Source organism: Desmodus rotundus, chromosome 1 (assembly GCF_022682495.2).
Source record: "Desmodus rotundus isolate HL8 chromosome 1, HLdesRot8A.1, whole genome shotgun sequence".
In the NCBI taxonomy this organism is placed as follows: Eukaryota; Metazoa; Chordata; class Mammalia; order Chiroptera; family Phyllostomidae; genus Desmodus; species Desmodus rotundus.
In genome coordinates this window covers 98,707,436-98,727,108 of record NC_071387.1, presented here as the reverse complement: position 1 = coordinate 98,727,108, position 19,673 = coordinate 98,707,436, and the positions used below count along the sequence as shown (strand labels likewise).

General features: G+C 63.3%; 2 protein-coding genes across 4 annotated transcripts in view; one reads left to right on the top strand and one right to left on the bottom strand.

Moving 5' to 3' along the window:
• Positions 1-823: 823 nt before the first annotated feature.
• Positions 824-2,712, top strand: LOC112298274 (tryptase beta-2). The gene is made up of 6 exons (XM_024553155.4): positions 824-1,016; positions 1,225-1,285; positions 1,433-1,604; positions 1,712-1,977; positions 2,114-2,277; positions 2,351-2,712. Exons 2-6 carry the CDS (start codon positions 1,225-1,227, stop codon positions 2,513-2,515), a joined length of 828 nt encoding a protein of 275 aa, XP_024408923.2. The 5' UTR covers positions 824-1,016; the 3' UTR covers positions 2,516-2,712.
• Positions 2,713-4,565: 1,853 nt separating this feature from the next.
• Positions 4,566-19,673, bottom strand: part of CACNA1H (calcium voltage-gated channel subunit alpha1 H) — a 64,157-nt gene continuing 49,049 nt past the window's right edge. Inside the window, exons 16-35 of one of the 3 annotated variants that reach the window (XM_053927771.2) lie at positions 19,344-19,552; positions 17,774-18,184; positions 17,154-17,254; positions 16,857-16,980; positions 16,709-16,777; positions 16,373-16,557; positions 16,091-16,217; positions 15,780-15,905; positions 15,457-15,546; positions 15,025-15,217; positions 14,469-14,486; positions 13,068-13,219; positions 12,073-12,182; positions 11,655-11,788; positions 11,402-11,472; positions 10,011-10,089; positions 8,902-9,023; positions 8,398-8,728; positions 8,113-8,273; positions 4,566-7,497 (exon numbers count right to left, since the gene is read on the bottom strand). In XM_053927771.2, the coding sequence (XP_053783746.1) occupies positions 6,529-7,497; positions 8,113-8,273; positions 8,398-8,728; positions 8,902-9,023; positions 10,011-10,089; positions 11,402-11,472; positions 11,655-11,788; positions 12,073-12,182; positions 13,068-13,219; positions 14,469-14,486; positions 15,025-15,217; positions 15,457-15,546; positions 15,780-15,905; positions 16,091-16,217; positions 16,373-16,557; positions 16,709-16,777; positions 16,857-16,980; positions 17,154-17,254; positions 17,774-18,184; positions 19,344-19,552 (3,782 nt within the window). In that variant the 3' untranslated portion in view covers positions 4,566-6,528. Of the gene's footprint in view, positions 7,498-8,112; positions 8,274-8,397; positions 8,828-8,901; positions 9,024-10,010; positions 10,090-11,401; positions 11,473-11,654; positions 11,789-12,072; positions 12,183-13,067; positions 13,220-14,468; positions 14,487-15,024; positions 15,218-15,456; positions 15,547-15,779; positions 15,906-16,090; positions 16,218-16,372; positions 16,558-16,708; positions 16,778-16,856; positions 16,981-17,153; positions 17,255-17,773; positions 18,185-19,343; positions 19,553-19,673 lie in introns of all 3 variants that reach the window. The other 2 variants (XM_053927759.2, XM_053927763.2) reach the window with 2 other exon arrangements.

Genomic DNA, 19,673 nt, shown 5'->3' with positions numbered 1-19,673 from the left:
TCGCCCTGTGAACATCAGTCCCTGTCATTCACCCCATTAACAGACTGAAGAAGAAAAGCTGTTGTCATGTGCTCAGGTGAGGAAAAGGAATTAAAAAAAACCAACACTCATTTCAACTCAACAGAAATTCTCAGCAAATTAATCAAGACAGTATGCTCTAGTTACAGGAGAAATAGAGATCGGTGGCGCTGAGGCGGGGGTCTGGGGGCAGACCCCCCGGGGCCCACCGAGTCTGACACGTACCGAGTACAGCTCCAGGCGCGGAGCCCCGCGACGGCTCAGACGCTGCGACTGGAGTCTCTGTGCCAACCTGTCCCCATGTCCCTGTCCCCTCACCCCTCAGTGAGGAAAGGGCGCTCTATCAACAAATGGGCTGAAACACTAGATACTTCTATGGAAAAATCGGAGGCTGGGCCTGACCTCAGCTCATATACAAGACCTGGGTCAGCTCAGAGACGTAGACAGCTGGAAAGAACGGCCCCTGGACAAACTGCAAATCGACACATTGTCCTGACCCCATCAGAGAACTGAGGTCACAGGGCAAACAGCTGACCCCAAATCTGGACAGGAACACGACCGCACTTGGTCACCTGGGGCAGATGCTGCTGGAGCCAGCCAGGGGCAGATGGGTCCTGGAGCCAGGCTGGTGTCTGCGCAGTCTCGGGGGCCGGCTGAGGTGACCCTAGGCCACGGGGCGAGCCACCTGGGTGGCACTGGCTGCTTGTTATTTCACTGTCACCTCCACTACCTGGCCCTCCGCTGACGGCATCAGACCCCAAGACAACAAGGCCCCACTGCGACAGCGGAACGGCTCATGTGGCCTGCACACAGGACACTGTGGGACCACCCAAGGAATCCCGGAGGGTGGCGGTAGCAAGACCTTGGGTCTGAATCACCCACTTCCTCCACGCTGCATTGGAGGAGGGCAGCACACCCCTCCTCTGACCCCCTCCTGGCCTGCAACAATAAATGGGGAGGGACAGAGGGCTGGGCAATAGCAGCAGGGAGCGGCCAAGGTAAGCACACCCTGCCAAACCCCAACAGCTGGGTGTCCGGGCTCCGAGCAGCTGAGCCTCATCTGCCACAGCAAGACCTCAGACTCCAGGCCTGAGCCGACTGACCCTGACCCCGGGGTCCTGAACTCCATCTGCATCCCACACCCTGCAGACCCCAGCCTGGCCCAGCCCCCAGCTGGGCCCTCCAGTCCCTCCTTACTCCTTGCAGATGCTGAACCTGCTGGTGCTGGCCCTGCCCCTCCTGCTGAGCCTGGTCCATGCGGCCCCTGGTGAGTCCTGACCCGGGCCAGCCCTGTCCCTGCCCTTCACCCCACACCCCCAGGCCCCACTATGGCTGGGTGGGTTCACAGAAGCCCAGGTCTGTGTGGGCACAGGGGCCAAGCTGTGTCCTGTCCTGAGGGTGCTTTCTGCCCCAGCCCCGAGGCAGGCCCTGGAGAGAGTGGGCATCGTCGGGGGGCAGGAGGCCCCTGGGAGCAAATGGCCCTGGCAGGTGAGCCTGAGACTCAGATATCAGTACTGGATCCACTTCTGCGGGGGCTCCCTCATCCACCCCCAGTGGGTGCTGACCGCCGCCCACTGCGTTGGACCGTGAGTGTCTGTGTGGCCTGGTGGGTGGGGTAGAGTGGGGCTCCACCCTCCCTCCCAGGTGTCCAGGATGCTGCTCAGCCCCCTGAGTGGGTGGCCCCTCTCTCCAGGGAAACCAGAGACCCCACAGACCTGCGGGTGCAGCTGCGGGAGCAGCACCTCTACTACCGGGACAGGCTGCTTCCCGTCAGCCGGATCCTTCCGCACCCCAACTACTACACCGCTGAGAACGGGGCGGACATCGCCCTGCTGGAGCTCCAGGACCCCGTGAGCATCTCCAGCCACGTCCAGCTGGTCACTCTGCCTCCTGCGTCGGAAACCTTCCCCCCGGGGACGTCGTGCTGGGTGACAGGCTGGGGCAATCTGAACAGTAATGGTGAGTGCTGGGGACAGCTGGAGGGCTTGGGGGAGTGGGGGCTGCTCACACCCATGACCCAGCTCTGGGGTTCCCATTGGAGGAGGGGTCCCAGCAGCTGCCCGAGGACAGTGATCGCCTCCCCACTCACCCTCAGAACCCCTGCCACCGCCATACCCGCTGCAGCAGGTGAAGGTCCCCATCGTGGAAAACAGCCTGTGTGACTCGGAGTACCACACTGGCCTGTACACGGGGGACAACGTCCAGATCGTCCATGACGACATGATGTGTGCCGGGAACAGGAAAAAGGACTCCTGCCAGGTGGGCCCTGTCCTCCCCAGAGTCCCCACCCGCCCCAGCCTCTCCAGCCACTGCTGACCCCTCTCCTCCCCAGGGTGACTCTGGAGGGCCCCTGGTCTGCAAGGTCAACGGCACCTGGCTGCAGGCAGGTGTGGTCAGCTGGGGGGACGGCTGCGCCCGGCCCAACAGGCCCGGCATCTACACCCGTGTCACCCAGTACCTGGACTGGATCCACCAGTACGTCCCTGAGAAGCTCTGAGCCCTCCCAGGGGGCTGCCACCCGGGTCTGTGGAGGACCCAGCCCCCTCCTGTCCCCACACCACTGCTCCCTGCCCTTCCAGGTGTCACCTTCACCACCTTCCCTGTTCCTTGCGCTGATCTCCCTGCCTTCCCCACCCTCAGCCCAGGGAGCAGGTGGCAGGCACCAACCCTCATTAAAGCACATGGAGAACACGCGTGGTTGTGTGCATGTCTCTGGCTGTGGGCGTCCTGAGGGGCAGGGGGAGGAGGTGGGGCAGCCCACACAGCCACTGTCTGTCCCTGGGGGTCCCCGGACCCTGAGCCCTGGGCACTGGGGTGGGGACAGCCCCCTCCCCAGCCCCTGGTGCCGGGGGCCCATGTCTCTGTGGTGAGCAGCCACGTGTATTCAGGACACGGAAAGCAACACAGAACATGTACAAGACAATTCTAGGGGCGCCCAGGGGCCCAGCCATGGGGTCACAACATGTCACCTTGGCCCCCTCCACACCCTGTGTCCCTCCAGACACACAGGGCCCTCCCCACTCCCTCCACAGCACGGCCCCCAGCCCCTCCCAGGCCACAGTGTACAGGGACGGGGGCAGTTGTGCGTCTGCCTGCCCTTCACTTCTATGGGATTGAGCGATTGTAGCACTTTTGATTCACCGACTACCGTGTCCTGACGTTCTCCCGTGGCTGCGCACACCCGGAATGTCTGTGGCTGTACCAGCGAGCGGGCCGAGGCCTGGGCTCCACGCTCCCTCTGTCCCGAGAAGCCAGGAGTGTGTGGCACCTCACCCCAGCCACAGGGGCCAGGCCTCGAGGCCCTCTCCAATCCGCCATGCTGGGAGGCGGGGGTGGCATATCATAACAGTTTCAATGAGCATTTGTATGGTTTTTGATGTGGGCAGCCCCTTCCCCACTGAAGCCCTTCCCCTTGGCGGGAAAGGGGACAGGTGCTGTCCACCTGCAGCACTGGGGACGGCACCCTCAGGCCCACGTGCGCTTCCACCCCCTTGGCCGCCCTGGTCGCTGGGCCAGCTTCCCCGTCACTGTCCTGCCAGTGAGCCTGTCGCTCTTCTGCGTCAGGCTGCCGCTCCTCTCAGGTCGCCTCCGCGCACCGGCTTCTTAGCCGGCAGGTCCGCTGCCCCCGCTGCAGACACTGCAGGTCCGGGCGGGAAGGGCCTCTGCCCCCACTCACCCTGAGCCCCCCCTGCTGTGGAAGCCGTGATGGGGGAGATGCCAACCCTCCTCACGTTCCTTCGGTCTTTGATCGTTTCATTGCGGCCAGAATGCACGCCCTCCCTAGGTCTTGAAGGCCACAGACGAAGCGGGCACTTCCGTCTTTCTCCCTCCCGCCTGCCCCGTACTCCGCGATTGCCGCAGCGGTTGGGGGGTGACCTCCTTGGATCGCTCACCTTATACAAGCACATGGACACTTAGCTCTAAGTGTCTGTTGTGCTGGAGGACCCTGAGGGACAAGAAGCCACAGGCCTCCTCCAGTGGGTGTGGAAGGAAGGAAAGATGGATGGGCAGGGCCTGGGGCTGAGACCCCCGGGATGGGGCAAGCAGGGAGGAGGCTGGGTGCCCTGGCCTCCCCTTATCTGGTCCTGGGATCTCGAGGAACTGAGCCAGTGGCAAGTGACAGATGAAGTGATTGTTGGCTTATCAGGGTCAAGCTGGCCTTCTGCTGTGGGCTGGAAGGCCAGTGCGGGCTGTGAGGGGACAGCCCTCCCTCTGTGCCCCCATGGCCTCCTGGGTGGGCCCACGTGGGCCATGTTCACTGGGCTGGAGGTGGCCCGTCCCCCAGGGCCGGGAGAGGGAGGCTCTGTGGGGCACGACGCCCCTCCCTGTGCTCTCCTGGAAAATGGGCAGAAACCAGGCCAGTCAGAGTCTCGAGGGGACCACATGGATGGTTCCCAGAATTCCTTGCTCGACAGCAGGCCCGGAACCCTGAGGGTCAAAGGCCCTGCAAGGGGCCATGTGATGGGTGCCAGTGGGGAGGGAAGGGCTCAGTGCTCCAGGTGAACTGTACTGGGACAGCTGAGGGCCCTGACGTCCTCTCCTGTGGGGACCAGGCAGGGCACTGGGGGTCCGGAAGGCAGAGAACCTGTTACTCTAGACCCAGTCCTCCAGCCCACACACGGGGAGCCGTGAGGCCTTCCAGAGCCTGGGAAGGCTGGCCTGGGCTCCAACCCCATGCCCCCAAGCTGGACAGAAAGGGCCGTTTCCTCTTCCTGGAGGGGCACCCTCCCAGGCAAGTCCTTTGATGGGTCCACTGCGGCCCCCGCACAGACGAAGCCACTATCACCCCGTTCACCACTAGGACAAACGTGGCACATGCATCTTTGACCATGGCTCCAGGCTGCGTGCTGGAGGGAGAGAGGCACATCTGCGCCCTGAGGAGCCATGCCTTCTGTCAACCCTGTGAAGCTGCCTCTCCTCCGCTAAGAGCGCGTGGCGGACACAGAGGGACCTACAGGCCAGGCCTGATTTGCAGCTGAGCAGTTGGGCAGGAAAGGCCCCGCCCCGCCCAGAGGCCTCTAATCAGCGCTGTCATCGGGCCCTGGCCTGACAGGACAGTTAGGAAGGGCTGCCTGGAGCAGAGCAACTCTGCTGTGTCTGTTTGATCTGTGGTGGAGACCGCGGGACCGGGGAACGGATGTGGCAACAGGAACAGTGGGGAGGGTGGGTTGGTGAGGCTGGCTCGAGACGTCTCTGCCGAACTCAGTCTGGGCCTTGAGGAGGGACTCGCCTGAGAAATCCCCCAAGGCAAGGTTTCAAGGACAAGAGGCTCATGGGGCTGCAGGGGAAGCTTGGTCCCTGAGAAGCCAGGTGTGGGGCAAGGTCAAGGGTCAGGGCCTGGGGGTTGAAGACCTCAGGGAAGGGAGACTGCTAGAGTGGGGTGCACTTTGTAGCCCTAGGCTGACTGTCCAGCTCCCTGTGAGGGTCTCTCCCCCCGTCCCTGTCAGGAGCTCTGGCGAAACAACTTCCCATGTGGTCAGATGTGGTTTCTCCGGCATGTGAATGACACCACGTGGACTTGCTGCTGTGACGGGCTCACCTTTTCCTGCTGAAGAACTTTCAGTATGTGGGTCTGCCCGAGCAGGGGGGCCAGTGTTCGGGAGGGGACCCTGCAGCCCTGCTGTTGGCCGTCATCACCCAGCTGTGCCACCCACTCATGAGGAGGGACTGATTCTGACTGTCATCCACCTTGTTCCTTAAATAAGTTAGTATTTATTCTGCTTTGCTCTGCTCTCCTTCCCTTTGAGCTGAACTTTCTGCATCAGATTATTGCAACGTTTAACCTGAATTTATAAAAGAAACAAAATGAAACAAAGGGGCCTCAGTGGGAATGGCTCCTCCCAGACCCCAGGATGGCCTCGGGAGGCGCGGGCATTGGGGGGCAGGAGTTACTGCATGGCTCCCACTCCCCGGGAACTCGGTGTTTCAGAGAGGCCAGAGTCAGGGGGTGTTTTCTGGACAGAACAGTGGGGAGGGGGCCGGAAGGGGAGATGGAGTGACAGCAATGAGGGTTGGGACAAATGGATGGGAGCTCGGACTGTGAGTGGCAGTGAAGCCTAGCTGTGGGGTCCTCAGGGACCGAGCTGCCACCCACAAGGGCATGAGTGGCCCCAAGTGTGTTCCCTATAAAAACAAGTGGACGTGAAGATGGGGATGTGCTGGGCAATCTCTGCCTTTCTCCTTTTGGTCACTGGCTAGTCCTGGTCCCATGAACGCAGCTCTCTCGTTCAGGGACTGCTGCCCGGGTGCCGGCAGTCTCAGACCGCAGCGGCGGGACTCGGGAAAACCCACACCTGAAGGGTGGGCGGTGGCCCGCAGTCCAAGGAGCTAACCTTGCTCCTCTTTGCCCAGAAGAGCGTCTGCCTCCCTCTCCCTGGGCAAGTATCTTCCTGTCTCCTCTGCCCCAGGTGGGGCCCAACATGGGGTCCATGCAGGGCCCCGCCCGGGGCCACCACCTCACCGAGTCCATCCCAACCCCAGTGCCAAGCCTGTGTGGCATCACGCCCCCAGCTACACAGGCTTGTCCACACTGTCACCCGCTGTGGAATTGGCTGAAGGGGACCCTGCTTTCTTTTGGGGGCTCTGGGGGACTTTGAGGTATAGCCCCTGCCCCTTCTCTGGGGGGTTGATAGAGAGCACAGGAGACTCTGTTTTGTGGGGTTCAGCAGGAGATGGGACCCCTGAGGAAGCTCTGGGTTCCTGGGTCACCCTGTGACCACTGTCCAAGAACAGGTCCCCGCTGAGGCCAGGGTCCAGCGGCTCGAAGGCAAAGCTGGGAATGGTCAGGTGCTCCCCACGGCAGGAAGTGGGGCCCCACCGCTCCCCCTTGGTGGCAGGGTCTACCCCTATGCCCTCCACGGGCTCACACGATGGGGTTCTCCGCCGCAGGGTGGTACTGCCACCCTCCGCTGCAGGGGGCCAGGCTGCACCCTCGTCCTCCGTGGGGGGGTCTACAGAGATGCACGGGGGGCTCATCTTCTTCTTCCTGCGTGCCCCCAGGGCTGGCTCAGCCTCCAAGGCTTGAGCCTTCACCTCACCAGGCTCTGAGTGGCGGTCCCCTCCGCCTGGCTCCACTGAGTGCTGCCGGTGCGGGTCCACCAGGCTGGGCTGGCCCAGGAAGCCCTGGGCGTCCGCACCGTAGAGCCTGCGCAGGTCTGGCTCGCCGCCTACCACCCCGTGGGCTTCAGGCAAGGGGCTTCGGGCTGAGCTGGTGATGTGGCTGACTTCCTCGTCGGCTGGGTCTGGGGCCTCTGCCTCCCCCCCACCTGTGGCTGGTGGCCGATTGGAGATGCTGCACTGTCCAGAATTGTGCTTTCGGGTGTGGGCGCTGGTGGGCCTCGGGGAAAGGGGCGGGCACTGCAGGGAGTCCGCCAGGGACACGTGCCTTGAGAGCGTCTTCCCGCCAGGCTCTCCCAAGCTCAGGCTGCAGTCTGCAGGGCCGTCAACCTGTGTTTCCAGGGAGCTGGTGTGCAGGGCCTCCTGCAAGGGCATGGGGTCAGGTGAGACCAGGCAGAGCCCAACCAGCAACCGGGGCCACAGACCCCTCCCCACCTGGGCTCACACATAGGCACTCAACCCCCTGAGGTTGGGACCCAGGGTGAGGTGGGGCTGAGCACCCCTGGTATGGATGTCACAGTCCCACTCACACCACCCTGGGGACCATCCTGCATGCAGGTGCCAACTGTCCACGCAGGTCACAATGGGGAGGGGCCGTGAGGAGTGGAGAGCTGGAGCCTGAGAGTGAGGGGAGCCTGGAAACCCTGCTGGGCACAGACTGAGGCTGAGGCAACCTTGTGCACCACCAGCCCAGCGTGGAGCCCTGAGGACGGGGGGGGGGGGGGGGGGGGGTGCCGGGGGGGGGGGAAGTGCAGGGGGGTGGTCTGTGGGTATAGGCGAGGCCCACAGGAATGGTTGCTGGGGGTGCTGTGAAGGACTAAGGTCGCTGCCCAAGGAGGGGATGTAGTCCTTCTTGTGGCTGGGAACTCTGTCATCACAGGCTCCAGTGACAAATCACCCCCTTTTCCTCAGGTCCCCATCGCTCAACCTTTAATGGGGAAGGGAACCCTCTGAGGCCGTGCAGGGCGCTTCTCCTACCTGTCTGCAGAGCAGGTGGCTAAAGCTGGGGGAGTGAGCTGTGCCCCGAAGGGGCAGGGTGAGGAGGGTGCTGCTGCCCCTGGCAGGGGAGGACGAAGTTGACGAGACCTGGAGGGAGGCGCAGGGCTCCACAGGTGGTGAGTGCTCAAAGGTGACCAAGCCTGGGACAGGAAGGTGTCTAAACTAGGCAGCTGTCGCCTGCCCTGAGTCCTCCCACCCACCCGAGTCCTCCTGCCTACAGCCTCCCACCTGCCCCAGTCCTCCAGCTGCCTCTGGGGGCCGTACCGGAGGGGGTGGCGCCCACGTAAGTCTGCATTTCCACCTCCTGCAGTGGGTGCGGGGGAGGGGCTGAGGCCGGTGCCACAGGTCGGAACATGTAGCTGTCATTGGGCAGTGAGAGCATCCTGGACACGGACACCTTTCGAGCAACCAGGAGGTTGGGGGCATCGGGCCCAGGGCCTGGGTCCTGCGGGGCTGTGGGCCTGGGACGAGTGGGGGACCCCTGTGCCATCTCCAGCTCCAGCTCAGCGTCCAACTCGGCGTCCTCGCGGGCCTCCTTGTTGCTCTCCTCCAGGTGCTTCATGAGCACGGCCACCACCACATTGACCAGCACAAACTGGGCCACCAGCACGAAGGTCACGAAGTAGAGGGGCGAGATGGCGGGCAGGTAGGTCAGGCAGTGCTTGTCCTCGCGCGCGCACTCCCGCAGGGTGTCCTGTGGGCGCAGAGGCAGCTGCAGGAGGGCGCAGGCTGATCCCACCCCTCCGCCCACCTGGCTCAGGCTAGTACCTTCATGATCCCGTTCCAGTTGTCCCCCGTGGACACACGGAACAGTGTGAGAAAGGCCATGCCGAAGTTGGAGAAGGTGGCGTGCCTGCTCAGGCCCTCGCACGGGTTGTCCTCGCTGCACTCTGCGGGGAAGGGACCCTCGCGGTCAGCCGCACCGCGGAGGCAGGGCGCACGCGAGCCTGGGAGGCCCTGGGGTGAGCAGTGGGCCTGGGCCCCGCCCGGGGGCAGTCAAGGTCCTTTGGGCGCTGGACGGAGGCCTAACTTGGGCATCCCTGGCAGGTGGGCACCTGCGGGAGGCACATGGGGGACATCTCTCTCCATAGTTTCCTCCTCCTTGGCATGGGGGCTGCCTGAAGCCCTGCTTGTTCTAGACCCAGGGCTTTCTAGATGGGGCAGGCCATGCCCTTGGTGCCAGCTGGCTCTGGCTCAGCTCCAGGAGACGGAGCTCCCTAGGTCCCCTCTTGGATGTGCACACCCTCAGCAATGGGGCCATCCTGGAGCATGAGGCTGGGCCAGAGGCTGGGAGTCAGGCCTGGGGCCCGGGGCATCAGCTGCTGGGTCCCAGGGACCCCTCTGGGTAGGCTCCAAACTGACTACCACCTCAGCCCACCTCACAGGCAGGTCCACTGGTGGCTCCTGGAGCCACTGAGTGTTCAGTAACAGCCAGTGTGCAGAAGACCCTGGCAGGGAAGGGAGGGGTGCCCTGTAGGAACTGGGCTGACAGACAGGGTCCCTTCCTGCCCTCTGCCCCGACTGGCTTAAGGAAATCCTTGGTGACAATTGACAAGAACGTGCTGTGGCATTTGTCCCCCCCGAGGCCACGTGCAGACCGGGGCGACGTGTGTGTTGAGTGTGCACACTCAGGCTCTCGTGCGGCTCTGCCTTCCTCGCGGGGTATGAGTATGTGTGCGTGTCCGTGTGCACGTCTGGCAGGGTGCGTGTGCACGTCACAGGTGTGGTCCCACACTTCTGTGTGTGTGCAGATGCTCCTACGTGCGCCCAGTCACATTCGCCTTGTGTAGTGAAGGGCAGAGGGAGCAGGGGCCCGGCCACGGCCCGGACAGTGTCCCAAGCTGCCTTCGGGCTACGTGTGTGTGGACGGCACTCACCGAGCCTCCCAAACAGCTCCACTCCCAGGGCAGCATAGATAAAAAACAGGAGCATGAAAAGTAGGCCGAGGTTCCCTACCTACACGGAAGAGAAGCAGAACAAGGTCAGGCCTCGATCCTGCCTGCTGTGGACTCAGCGCCTGGCGCCCTCCCAGCCACCCTTACCTCGCGCTCCTGGCAGGAGGTCAAGTTCCCAGAGTTGGCCTTGAAGCTTTGTTCTTAACCCTACCCCCTCCCCGCCCATTCCTCCCACACCGCCCCGGCTGGCCCTGGAGCTCCCGTCGCACCTGGGGGCTCCTTGTCCTACTTAAGTGCTCAAGGTCCCTCCTTGGCCTCTCACACCCACCCTGCACCCAGAGCCACCCCTGCCTCCAGGGCCCAAGTGGCCTCCAAAGGCCCTGACAGACTGTGTAGGGCCGGCCTCCAGCCTCGGGGTCCCCACAGGAAGGCCAAAGCCAAGCTCTGCAGGCTGAGTGACCTCTGTCCGAGGCTCTACCACGAGCCTCGCCGACCCATCCTCCCAGCACTGGTGCTGCCCTCCTGGCGGGCGCCTTGTCTTCACAGGTCCCCCAGGCCCTGGACTCCAGGACGTGGCCAGGCCCAGGCATCCCTCCCCTCCTGGTGCTTCCAGACACCGGGCAGGCACAAAGGACCTGGGGACTGTAACTCAGGGCTGAGGAATGCTGGTAAGGGGGAAGTGGGGTTGGCTGAAGGAGGGAGTGCACGGGGGGGGGGGGGGGGGGGGGCTGCTGGGCACGTGGACAGACGGGGTGGAGAGATAGGCTGTCAGGTGGACACGCAGCTGTGGCATGAGTGCTGGCTGGATGACGGACAGATGGACACAAGGGTGGCTGGCTGGCTGAAAGGGTTGGAACCGTGGACAGATGGACACATGGCTGAATAGAATGGGTTGGCAGAAAAACTGGATACTGCCCAGATGAGGCAAAGGGTTTCTTCCAGCTCAAGAGGCCACGAAAGGATCAGGGTGGGGACTGTGGACAGGAAGTGAGGACGTGGGGACTGAATTAGCTCCAAAAGAAGAGAGGTCTTAAGCCAACACCTGAGCCTTGGGTGTGTCCCTTGGAACTCAGACAAGCCCCCCTTGGCTACCTTCTTTGCTCTCTGCCCAAATCCCAGTGTCCAGCACTGGACCAGGGGAGACGGGCACTGGTTCTCAATCTTCCCCGGAAGGACCAAGGCCCCGAAGGCAGACAGCTGTCTCCCTCCCAGCACAGCCATCATTCCCTGCACACGCAGGGGTCGCAGGGGTGATAAACGTGCTTTTCACAAGCGCAGATGACCCCGTGAATAACTGAGTGAATGACAGTGAGTGAGGCCTTGTCTTCTCGGTGGCGTCTGTAGTGCCCACCCGGGGGCAGCTGTCCAGCTACCTGGGGCAGGGCTTGAACCACTGTGTCCAGCAGGGCACGCATGCCTGTGGCCATCTTGAGCAGCTTCAGCACTAGGGCCAAGAGCTGAGTGTCAGAGACAGAAGGGGGCTCGGGCCAGTCTGACCCCCCAGCGGGCTGGGCCCAGGACCACCCCACCCCTTGGAGTCCCACCACCAGCACAGCCCCCGCTGAGGCCCTGGGGCGTGGTGAGCAAGGAGGCTGTGGCTGTCCCGGGGCCCCTTTGGGCGCCCACCTCGGGCGATGCGGAGCACACGCATGATGCGGATGATGGTGGGGTTGATGGGCAGGGCGGCGCTCATCTCGATCTCCTCCAGCGTGATGCCCATGATGGACAGCAGCACGATGGCCAGGTCCAGCTGGTTCCACCTGGGTGGCCGGCTGGGCTCAGGGTCGTGCTGCTTCCTTTCCCCACTCGCAGCCCTTCAGAGCAAGAGGTGTCCCCTCCCTGTCGCCCTGGGAGCACCCTGTTGTCACCCCCAGGGTGTGTCCTGGTACCACCCACGGGGTGCGTCCCACGCCTCTGCTCAGCACCGTCACCTTTGCAGACAGGAGGCTGGGGCCACCGGAGAGGAAGGCTGTGGCTCTCACCTTCCCCCCACCCAAGAGCCCCGTGGGTCCTTCGGGGTGCCAGGTGGCCCCACCCCACATACCTGTCCTTGAAGAATCTCCGGAACCCAAAGGCCACCAGCTTCAGCACAGCCTCAAAGACGAAGACAATGGTGAACACGTAGTTGCAATACTTGAGGGCCTCGTCCAGCGACTGGGGGCAGAGTGTCAGGCTGCGGAGGCCATCCTACCTAGACTGCCCCTCCTCCTCCTTCCCCCACCGTGGCACTGGGCCCTCCAGAGCCTGGGTCCTGGTCACCCTGCCCATCTCTCTCCTGTACCAATTTGAGTGCCTGCAGGCAGAGGACAGGTCTGTCTGAGGCCCCGCTGTAGAGCACTTACTGTGTGGTGCTTGCGCCGGGTCTGGAAGGCGCCCCCTGCACTGGCCCTTGCAGCGCTTTGAGAACAGCCCTCAGGTCAGAGGAACCTGCCCCTTGGAGCCCAGACTCCTGGCCCTGCCTTAACCAGGCCCCGCCCACAGCCTGGGGCGGGGCCAGCCCATGCTAGCCAGAGCTCAGCCTCCCAAAAGCTGAGTAGGTTCAGACTCAAAGGCTCTGATGCCCGGAGACCCCTCCTTTCCCGTGGTGGGGGGCCAAGGGGGTGCCTTTTCTTTAATGAAATGATGGCAATGCAGATGTAATTGGAGCGAAATAAAAAGCTGACCATTTTTGCCCGCCTGTCTCCTGTCAGCCCTTTCTCTTTCTGTCTGGCTTTTTCCTAGACTGTGAAATCCACAGCCCGAGAAGCTGGGCTCATGGGCACTTCAACAGCCAGTTTCAAGATGGAGCCACTCATGGGGATGGAGGGCCCTCCAGGACAGGTGGTCCTGAGAGTTTCAATTGATGTTAAAAGGAGGACTAAACCCCAGGGAGGGCTCACCCAGGCCTGCAGATGTAAGATCCCCCCCAGTTCTCGGGGTAGCACCTCCTGATCCAGGCCACCCACTGGGTGCCGGACCTTACCCACGGCCCTCCCAGGGCTCATCTCCCACACTGGTCCTGGCGGCGGGGCGGGCAGGGCTTCGCACCCCGAGCCCCACCTTGGGCTGGTTGTAGTGCTCCATGGACATGGTGATGACGTTGACCCCGATGATGAAGGTGATGAAAAGGTCGAGGTAGTGGCTGGTGCACAGCGAGTGGATGGAGCGGCGGGTGGGCGAGTAGTCGGCGTAGTAGGGCCGGCGCTGGGCCTCTGCAGGGAGAGGGCGCCTGTGACCAGGGCTAGATGATAGGGGTGGGGCTGCGGGGAGCCCCAGGCTCAGACGGGAGGGGTTGTCAGGACAGCGGAACAGGGGATTTCTCTTAGGAAGGGGAGTCTCTTCTAGGTAAGAAGTGGCTTCCTGTGAGTCTGGCTCCTGCTGCCGGATGGACAAGGCAGGGTGGGAGGCGTGAGTGGGCCTCCGGGGCAGGCCACCTGCCAAGTCCCTTGGCTTTGGGGTCCCTAGCCTCAGGGCGGCTCTAGGAGTGGACCTGGAAGCTGAGACTCCACCTGGCTCTGCCCTGGGGCCCTGCTCAGACCCTGGCCTGCCAGGGGCTCCCAAGCTGGGGACTTTGGGTGTTTTCCTGGGCTGGCATCAGTGTTCAGAGACACCTAGATGATGAGGGGTAGGCAGATGGGTGCTTTCTCCCCTCCCGTCTCCCAGCCTGGGCATGAGCTGTCCTCTGGCCACCAGGCCCAGAGTCCCTCCTGTCCTAGGCCTCCGAGGGGCCAGTGACCACTGCCTCCTGTGTGGGTTCGCCAGGCTGCTGGGCCATCTGATGATCACCACCTGGGGGCCGTGCATCCACCAACTGGCCTGTCTGCACTAAATGCTCTCCCTGAAGTAACCTCTATAGGGCCTATCAGTGCCCACTGAGCTCCCACTGGGTGAGGGCACAGCTGCCACCACAGCACATGAGGACCTGCCTCAGCCACAGAATCATGCATGGTTGTGGGCCAGAGGGGGAGAGCTGTGGCTGTCCCAGGGCCTGGGAGGGCAGGGCCAATGCGACTGACCCTGACCTGGGACTCTCATGCTTCTAGGTCTGGCATGCAGTCACTAAAGAGGGAGGCTCAGCTCACGCAACCGAGGGGGCTGGTGGCCAGCAGGGCCGAGCCAGCACTGAAGACACGGAGCAGCCACGGACTGACAGGCATCTCAGAGCAGGGCAGGGATGCAGACAGGCACACAAGCCGGGCAGAGGGTCACACAGGAGCTTGCAAGCAGTGGCGTGGACACCAGGCAGGCGAGTGGACAAGCCCTCCTCCCACTGGTAGCTGGCGCCCAACCCTGGCTGTCCCATGCCCACCCTGCAGCAGACCCCAGCAGGCCTGGCATCTGCCTGTGATGTTCACCCTTCCACATGGCAGTGGGAGAGGGCGGAGGCCAGGCCAGCCTGCAGCCCCATGCAGGGGCTGGCAAAAGCAAGGGGCTTAGGCATGCGGGGTTGGGGGCAGGTACCTGGGTTGGGCAAAGTGCCTGGAAAGACAAGGAGATGGTCTGAGCTGGCTGCAGTGGGCAGGACACTCAGCGGCCCCCTCCTGCAGGAAGCCCTCCTTGCTCCCAAGCTGGGTAGGGCCTCCCTAAATCCCTCTCTCTGTCTCAAGATAGCTTTGCTTGTTTCCCGCACCATGGCATGAGAATGCATGGGGGTGAACCCTCCTCAACAGTGATGGGGGAGAGAAATGGGAGTCTCGTTCATCTCCTATGCCGCTGGGGAGGGGCCCCCTGTCTCTTGCTGCAGCTGTCCTCCTCTGCCTGGCCCCTCCTCGAGGGCCCCGCCACCAAGTAGGCCTGGGCAAGGCAGGCAGAGTGCAGAGCCATTCCGCGAGGCCAGGGCTGGGAGGCCGAGGGGAACAACGCCAGGTAGGGGGCTTGGGTGCCCACTGCATACAAGTGCAAGGGAGACCCAGCCTCAAAGCCCAGTTGCTTGGCTGGCTCCCGCTGCCTTGCCGGCCCGCTGCCCTACCGCCGGCACGTAGGCACCAACCCACCACCGCTTCCAGGAGGGCCTTACTCCTGCGTTTCCTTTCCAGGCGTCGCTGCCGCTTCTCCTCACGCCGCCGAGCCTCCTCGGCCTCCTGGTGCTGCCGGCACTTGTGGAAGTTCTCCACCACGACACCCACAAACATGTTGAGCACGAAGAAACTGACAATGAGCAGGAAGGAGATGAAGTACAGCAGCATCCAGGGGTTGTGGTTGGGCACCGGCTGCAACACAGGAGGATGTGTGGGTCCCCACTGCCCCAGGGTCCTGCCCAGGGACAGCCACACCCCCAAGGGCCCCTTGGCGCTACAGCCGGCAGGGCCACAGAATGGACCCATGACATGGAATCCCTGGAAGTTCTCAGAGGTCAAAGATGGCATCTTGGAGGAGGTTCTCTAAGATGATCCAGAGGATACTCAAAGGGTCCTCTCGGAGGGCCAGGCTGCCCACTGCCTGTCCGCACCTGCTGGTCTATGCCCACAGCGTCCAGCCCGTCGTACATGATGTTCACCCAGCCGTCCTTGGAGGACAGCACGAACAGGGACATCAGCGCCTGTGGGGCCACAGCAAGGGTGGTTACTCCTTACTGCCTCCTGCCCGGGATTCCCCCATGGGCCTCCCATGCAGCTCCGCCCCTGGCGCCGAAGCCTTGTGGTCCCGCCCTTCTCTCCTCTCGGGGGGGGGGGGGGGGGGGGGGGGGGGGGCTAGGATGAGGCCACCTGGGGAGAAGACCTCAGGGCACTCCAAGTCCCGCCCTCCCCTCCCGCCCGCCCTCCCCCTGCCCACCTGGCCCAGGTTGTCGAAGTTGTACTTGCGCCGCACCCAGCGATAGTGGGCCGCCCGGCACTCCGCCCTGGTGGATATGTTCCTGGTATCAGCGCCCTCGCAGTAGTAGAACTTGCCCTTGAAGAGCTGACGGGGCAGGCGGTCATCCAGAGGGCCGACCCTGTGCCCCCCAGTCCACCAGCCCCCACAAGGGGCCTCCTGGGGCAGCAGGGTGAGGGGCGAGGCCGGGCCTTCCGGGGGCTGCCCAGTGGCTGTTGACCACAGGCCACTGTCTCTCGCACAGGACACCCACGAACAAGCGGGCTGCCCACCTGCACCCCCAGGATGCCGAAGATGATGAAGAAGGCGCAGCAGATGAGGACGATATTGCCGATGGGCCTGAGGGACGATATCAGGGTCTCCACCACCAGCTTGAGGCCGGGAGCGCGGCTGATGACCCTGCACAGGGCAGAGGGGCCTGCTGCTGGCACACGGAGGGGGCGGCCACTGTGCAAAGGGCACAGCCCATGCGACGGCGCGGCCAAATCCCAGCCCCACCTCCACCTCATCTGTCTCTGTCTCCTTGCCTGGCCCAGGCCCATCCCCCCACCCACCTCAGAGGCCGGAGCGTCCGCAACAGGCGCAGCACACGCAGGATGCCGAGGATCTTGGCACCACCAGCGGAGGCCATGGCCACGATGATGTCGACAAGGGACACAAGGACCAGGAGCCCATCCAGCACATTCCAGCTGCTCTGCAGGTAGGCGTGTTCCCCTGAGACCAGGCCTAGGGCCACCACCTGTCCAGGTGCAGAGGAGGAGGAGCCCAGGTCTGAGGTGCTGCAATAGATGGGGTGGGGGACAGGGGCACAGCAGGAGGGAGCTGCTGGGTGGGGTGGGGGGTGTAAGGCCAGAGGACAGACCCCGGGTCTCTCCCAAATATGCTGGTACCTTCACCATCATCTCAGCCACGAAGATAGCCGTGAAGATGTAGTTGGAGATGCTGAGGAAGACGCGTTCCTGCAGAGACAGGGTGGTGGGAGGGGCCAGCTGCACCCAAGAGACCCCAGCCCTCCCCAGAAGGAGAAGGGGGCCTCACGGTGCTTCCTGGGTCGATGTCTGGCCTCTCCAGGGCAATGGTGATACAGTTGAGGAAGATGAAAACCAGGACAATGTGATCAAACATCTTATGAGCGATGATTTTCTGACAGGAGGCACGGAACCTGGGAGGCCGAGGGTACTGGGTGAGGGGTCGGGGACAGCCCTGCCGAAGCCCTTGCTTTACCTCCGTCCTCAGAGGGCAGGCGGGAGACCCTGAGGCCCAGGGAGCTCCCTGACTGCCAGGGAACTTGAGGACCCAAAAGGGCAGTGTTTCTCCCTCCCAGGCACCCCTTACCTGTTCTGTGGGGAGAAAAGGTACAGTGCCCAGGGCTCACGGCTCCGACACCACTGAGGCTTATAGGGCTCCAGCACCTTGCGCAGGCGTGAGCAACAGCTCTGCGGAGAAGGGGCAGATTCTCAGGCCCTCCCCAGACTCTCCCAGCCCTGCCCTTCCACCCTTGGGGTCCCAGTTGTCCCAGTTCATCCTCCTCACACAGGCACTGCGTTAGTGACCCATGCTGGCATCCACAGGGCCAGGTGAGTGGACGTTCTCAGATTCCCACCCAGAAAGGCCCCACACACGCGGCTGCCCTCCGCCTGTGGAACTGCCCTGGGGAAAGGAGTGAGTGCCTCACTGAGAAGGTGGCCCTGCTCTCCTCCCCCTTGAAGGCCCACCTGTGGCTGAAAACTCAGGGCTCAGAAGGGCCCTTAGCTGGAGGTGGGGCGGGCCCTGGGGCCAGTCCCGTTCCCGCTCTCCCGAGGATCAGCTGAGGCCCATCACCTGGGTCAGGTCCTGCTCAGCTTGTCCACTTCCTCCCCCTTGTCTTGAGATCGCCCCCCATGAATGACGTGCAGGGTCTGCTCTGGGGACCAGCCCATGACGGGAGGGAGGCATGGGCCCCGATGCCCACTCACATCCTCCACGTCGTCGTCAAAGTCGGCCAGGTCCTCCTTGTGACTGTCTATTCGCAGGAAGAACTCGCTGGGCAGGGCCAGCATCTGCCCGTTGCAGTCATGGAGCTTGGTGGGCAGCAGAGCAGCTGGCCGCAGGGGCTGCACGTCCCGAGTGCCGCGGCGGTCCAGGGACTCGGCACGCCGCAGCGGGGGGGTGCGTGAGCCGGGCGAGGCCCCTGCCCTGGGCCGGCCATCCTCGGCCTCCTCATCCGTGCTGCCCTTGCCCTCGCCGGACAGCAGAGACTCCCGCTCCCCGCACTGGCTCCGGCGCTTGAGGCTGGGCGCACGACCCAGGCTGTTCCAGCTCGAGCGCCGGCTGCTCCAGGCGCTGTTCGGGCCCCAGTGGGTACAGGGTGAGCTGCGGAGGCTGTGCTGCAGGGGAGAGAGGAGGAGAGGGGGGATCCGGTCCCCAAGTACCCTTAAACACCCCAGGCTCCAGGGCACCCAGCCACAGGGGCCTGTCCCACCGGGGCACCACGTAGGTGGGGTTTATAGGCGGATCACCACCATCACTAACACCCGTGAGCAGGATTTCTGAGCGCAGACCGCCCTGCTAGGGAGAGGTCAGCAAACAGCTATTCCGGGGGCACGCCTGAGCTGCAGAGCAGGCTAACAGTGAGCTGGAGGTCCAGTCAACAAGTGTTACTGCACAGGCATCCCGAAGGGCAGGCACAGGCCCTCAGCGGGCCTGGGACCAGCCACTGGCCGTCCTCGGACACCGGACACCGTCACAGCTGACCTTGATCTCTGGCGTGGGGCCCCAAAGCAGTTTCTAATTGGCAGACTACGACCTTGTAAAAAGAAGTTTGGCCACTCTCTTACAAGATAAGTCGACATCGATCGAGGGACTTACCCTGCTGTGGTGCCCGTCCTCGCTGTCGGTGTTCTGGTCACCTCCTGGGTCTAGCATGAGCCGACTTAACCCTGCTAAACCGCCCCTGCCCACCTCCCTCAGGGCTGCTACGCGTCTCGTTGCCAAGTCACCTGCCCCCCCCCTTCCGTCCCCCCGGGCAGCTCTTCCTGTCACCCCAGGAAGATTTCCTCCATGTCTCATCTCAAACCCCTTCTCTTGTCAGCTCAGCTTGCTCTGCCCACCCCTCCTGGGTCCTTCTGAAAAGCCACTGTGGCTGTGTCCCTGGGGATGGCACTTCTGGCTTGTGGGGCAAGTCCCCAAGGGACACGGTTGGTCCTGACTCAGGGAACCCTTCCCTGGGCCTCCATCACGTTTCACGTGCTGTTTTTATGCCTTTTTGCTACCTCTTTTCTGCTGTTCCTTCTGACCTATGCTCTGCCGCCTTTTATCCTTTATTGTAACTTGGAAGATAAACTTCTGCCTGACAATTCACCAGAGAAAACAGATCAAACGTGCATTTCCACATCTGGCCTCTACGCCCCTCCCACAAAAACGGGGGCTCCTGCCCCATTCTTGGAGAGCAAAGCGCTCGGGGCGACAGGGGCGGGCGTGGGGGCCTCCCTCATCTTTGGGGAAGGCCTTAAGGAGCTTGGGGCTGGGGCAGGAGATGGCACCTACCAGAGACTTCTGGTCCCCCAGCTGGGGGTCCATGGAGCTGCTGCTGCCGCGCCGTGAGTCCAGGAGACTGTGGGCCGTGTCCAGGTTGGGGGAGCTCTTGGGGGTGGGCATGGGTGTCGCCGCCGTGTGCATGATGACAGGAGGGGGCAGGCTGCCTCGGCCCTCCAGGTGCCCATTGGGGGTCATGGCCAGGGAGTACATCTTCATCTCTGGAGGGGGAGGGGCCACTCGTGCCCACAGGACTCTCGGGAAGGGGAATCTGCCCACATAGGACTCATCCACGGGAGTCCCCTCCCCGCCAGGCCAGGGCAGGCATCGCCCCCCCATCCC

Coding starts and splice junctions, on each gene's coding strand:
- LOC112298274 (XM_024553155.4), top strand. CDS start 1,225: ATGCTGAACCTGCTGGTGCTGGCCCTGCCCCTCCTGCTGAGCCTGGTC. Junction 1,605..1,711: donor GCCGCCCACTGCGTTGGACC/GTGAGTGTCTGT, acceptor CCCTCTCTCCAG/GGAAACCAGAGACCCCACAG. Junction 1,978..2,113: donor GGGCAATCTGAACAGTAATG/GTGAGTGCTGGG, acceptor ACTCACCCTCAG/AACCCCTGCCACCGCCATAC.